Source organism: Austrofundulus limnaeus, unplaced genomic scaffold (assembly GCF_001266775.1).
Source record: "Austrofundulus limnaeus strain Quisiro unplaced genomic scaffold, Austrofundulus_limnaeus-1.0 Scaffold1350, whole genome shotgun sequence".
NCBI lineage: Eukaryota > Metazoa > Chordata > Actinopteri > Cyprinodontiformes > Rivulidae > Austrofundulus > Austrofundulus limnaeus.
Genome location: NW_013953752.1, coordinates 1296 through 5330, shown reverse-complemented (window position 1 = coordinate 5330; position 4035 = coordinate 1296). Strand labels below are relative to the sequence as shown.

The following is a 4035-nucleotide window of genomic DNA, read 5'->3' as shown; positions in this document are numbered from 1 at the left end:
CTGCTGCTCCTGCTGCTCCTGCAGCTCCTGCAGCTCCTGCAGCTCCTGCAGCTCCTGCAGCTCCTGCAGCTCCTGCAGCTCCTGCAGCTCCTGCAGCTCCTGCAGCCCGTGGCACAGGCAGGAAGGAGCGCTGCAGCTGCTGCTCCTTACATAATTACAGCCATGGGAGGAACTGAAGAGGCTGAGAGCTGCTGTGTTTATCTGCAGAAACACACACTCCACTGTGATGTGTGTGTGTGTGTGTGTGTGTGTGTGTGTGTGTGTGTGTGTGTGTGTGTGTGTGTGTGTGTGTGATTACTGAAAGGTTTATTATTTATTTTTTGTTGTTGTTTTTGCCTAAAAGCTGACTCAGCATTCAGTTTTTGTTTGAAATCAAACTTCTGGATTATTTGAGCTGATTTATTAATCTTTCCATCAAAACCTGCATCTTCAGCAGCAGTGTGACTTTTATATTATACATTATTATTTTCTGTCTTCTGTTGTTGTGACTTTTAGTTTTTTAACTTGTAAAAACCAGCTTCAGCATTTCACTTTTGTTTTTTATGCTAGTTTTAGCTGTTAGTTACTGTCTTTGTTACTTTAGTTTAGTGTTTAGTAACAGTTTTTTCACATTTTAGCTTTTAGCTACTGTTCTGTTGATTTGAGCTCTTAGGGTTGTCCCGTTGAGGTTATTATGAACCTGTGTGGACAGGGTTGTCCTTCTGTGGACAGGGTTGTCCTTCTGTGGACAGGGTTGTCCTTCTGTGGACAGGGTTGTCCTTCTGTGGACAGTACTGTCTCTGTGTCCCTCTGCATTCCTTCAGCTCGTCCTCTGGACATTCTTGTAGTTTTGTGGTTTTCTTTACTCAGAACTTGGTTTTATATTTCTGCTCCCGTCCTGTTCATCTGCTGAGGTTCAGTTAGGCAGTTTGTTTTTCACACCGTCTTTAATGACAGGATTGTCCTTGTGTGGACTATGTGTACACAGTGTATTCTTAGTATATTTCCTGAGTATTCACAGTGTATTCGCAATGTATTCTCAGTGTACTTTAAGATTTTTCTCAGTGTATTTGTCTGTGTATTCTCAGTGTATTTTCTGAGTATTCACAATGTAGTTTTCAGTTTGTTCTCAGTGTATTCTCAGTATATTTCCTGTGTATTCTCAGTATATTTCCTGTGTATTCTCAGTATATTTCCTGTGTATTCTCAGTATATTTCCTGTGTATTCTCAGTATATTTCCTGTTTATTCTCAGTATATTTCCTGTGTATTCTCAGTATATGTCCTGTGTATTCTCAGTATATTTCCTGTGTATTCTCAGTGTAGTTTTCAGTTTGTTCTCTGTGTATTCTCAGTATATTTCCTGTGTATTCTCAGTATATTTCCTGTGTATTCTCAGTATATGTCCTGTGTATTCTCAGTATATGTCCTGTGTATTCTCAGTATATGTCCTGTGTATTCTCAGTATATTTCCTGTGTATTCTCAGTATATGTCCTGTGTATTCTCAGTATATGTCCTGTGTATTCTCAGTATATGTCCTGTGTATTCTCAGTATATGTCCTGTGTATTCTCAGTATATTTCCTGTGTATTCTCAGTATATGTCCTGTGTATTCTCAGTATATTTCCTGTGTATTCTCAGTGTTTTCTCAGTGTACTCTCTGTCTTTCAGATAAACTGCGTGACGTTCCCTCTGCCAGGTGAAGGACCGGAGCAGCAGCTGCTGAAGCCCAACGACTGGAGCTACTGCGATTATTTCTGGGTCAGTTCTTCGACACGACGTCTGAGTCTCACACAGCTCACAGGGAAGTTTTATTTCTGGGTTTAAGGTGGAAATAAACGTCTTTCCTGGAGCTGTGATGCTTTGAACATTCATGTTTGAAAGAACCTGCAGCCTTCTTGCTGTGAGGAGATGACTCCTCCCACTGCTCCACCGTGCTGCTCTCAGGACCAGTTTGCAGATTGATCAGTTTAAATCCACCTGCTCATGGTTTATTGTTAAAGCTGCAGATAAAAGTGTAAATGATGGGCTTTTGTTTCATGTAAACACATTTTTTTCTTGTTTTATTGCCTCTCCAGTGGCTGCTGTTATTTTTAATCCCACGTTGAATCAGATTAGAAATGAAACCTGAGCTCYGGTTTGTCTTGTCATCCAGGTTGTTTGWTTGTTTGTTTGTTTACCCACCTACTGCTCAAAGCTGCTGTGCAACAAAAAAAGTGACTCTTCTTCCCAACAGTTGCTGTCACAAACAAGACTCCAGCTTGTGATGTAASCGTGTTTGACATTCATGAGCTGAGAAACACACGTCCGCCCCTCTCTGACTGACGCATCCACACCAACGCCTGTCCTCGCTGACTGCATGAATCACGCAGCATCTGCAGCCTCTTAAATACTCAGAAGTGTTTGTGTCCTCGTCCTCAGGCCGACAAGAAGGACCCCCAGGGGACCACTCATGTGGCGGGCTTCGAGGTTCTTCTGCAGAAGCAGCTGAAGGGGAAACAGCTGCAGAAAGAGATGGCCGAGTTCATTCACGAGAGGTGACCACTTTAAATCGCTTTAAACACAGAAGATTCATTCGTTTAAAGTAGTAAAGTAAAATAACGTACAGTAATGTAACATAAAGTAAAGTAACGTAAAGTAATGTAACATAAAGTAAAGTAAAGTGACGTAAAGTAATGTAAAGTAAAGTAACGTAATGTAAAGTAACGTAAAGTAACGTAAAGTAAAGTAATGTTACGTAACGTAAAGTAAAGTAACGTAAAGCAACATAACTTAAAGTAAAGTAACGTAAAGTAACGTAACATAAAGTAATGTAATGTAACGTAAAGTGACGTTAAGTAAAGTAAAGTAACGTAACGTAAAGTAACGTAAAGTAAAGTAACATAATGTAAAGTCAAGTAAAGTAAAGTAAAGTAACGTAACATAAAGTAGCATAACGTAAAGTAACGTAACTTAAAGTAACGTAATGTAAAGTAATGTAACGTAAAGTAACGTTACGTAATGTAAAGTAAAGTAACGTAATGTAAAGTAACGTAACTTAAAGTAACATAATGTAAAGTAATGTAACGTAAAGTAATGTAACATAAAGTAAAGTAACATAACGTAAAGTAAAGTAAAGTAACGTAAAGTAACATTACGTAAAGTAAAGTAACGTAAAGTAACGTAACTTAAAGTAAAGTAACGTAACGTAAAGTAATGTAAAGCAACGTAAAGTCAAGTACCATAACGTAAAGTAACGTAAAGTAAAGTAACGTAACGTAACGTAAAGTAAAGTAACGTAAAGTAACATAACGTAAAGTAATGTAAAGTAATGTAAAGTAATGTAAAGTAACGTTACGTAAAGTAAAGTGAAGTAAAGTAGCGTAACGTAACGTAACGTAAAGTAACATAACGTAAAGTAAAGTAACATAAAGTAACGTAATGTAAAGTAACGTAATGTAAAGTAACGTAACGTAACGCAATGTAACGTAAAGTAACGTAACATAAAGTAACGTAACATAAAGTAACGTAACAAAGTAACGTAATGTAATGTAAAGTAACGTAAAGTAACGTAAAGTAACGTAAAGTAAACTTAAGTAAAGTTACGTCAAGTAAAGTAAAGTAATGTAACGTTAAGTAATGTAAAGTTAAGTAAAGCTTCGTAAAGCAACGTAAAGTAACATAAAGTAAAGTAATGTAAAGTAAGGTCATGTAACGTAAAGTAACGTAACGTAAATTAACGTAAAGTAATGTAACATAAAGTAAAGTAACTTAAAGTAAAGTAACTTAAAGTAACATAATGTAATGTAAAGTAATGTAAAGTAACGTTAAGTAACGTTAAGTAAAGTAAAGTAAAGTAAAGTAAAGTAACATAACGTAATGTAAAGTAATGTAAAGTAACGTAAAGTAAACTTAAGTAAAATAAAGTAATGTAATGTAAAGTAATGTAAAGTAACGTAAAGTAAACTTAAGTAAAATAAAGTAATGTAATGTAAAGTAATGTAAAGTAACGTAAAGTAAACTTAAGTAAAATAAAGTAATGTAATGTAAAGTAATGTAAAGTAACGTAAAGTAAACT

General features: G+C 36.2%; 1 protein-coding gene across 1 annotated transcript in view; it reads left to right on the top strand.

Moving 5' to 3' along the window:
- LOC106535061 (growth arrest-specific protein 7) overlaps positions 1–4035 on the top strand; it is a gene marked incomplete at its 3' end in the record, with an annotated part of 12886 nt that overhangs the window by 7647 nt on the left and 1204 nt on the right. Inside the window, 2 exon segments of the mRNA XM_014031939.1 lie at positions 1650–1739; positions 2400–2515. Coding sequence (XP_013887393.1) covers positions 1650–1739; positions 2400–2515 — 206 coding nt within the window.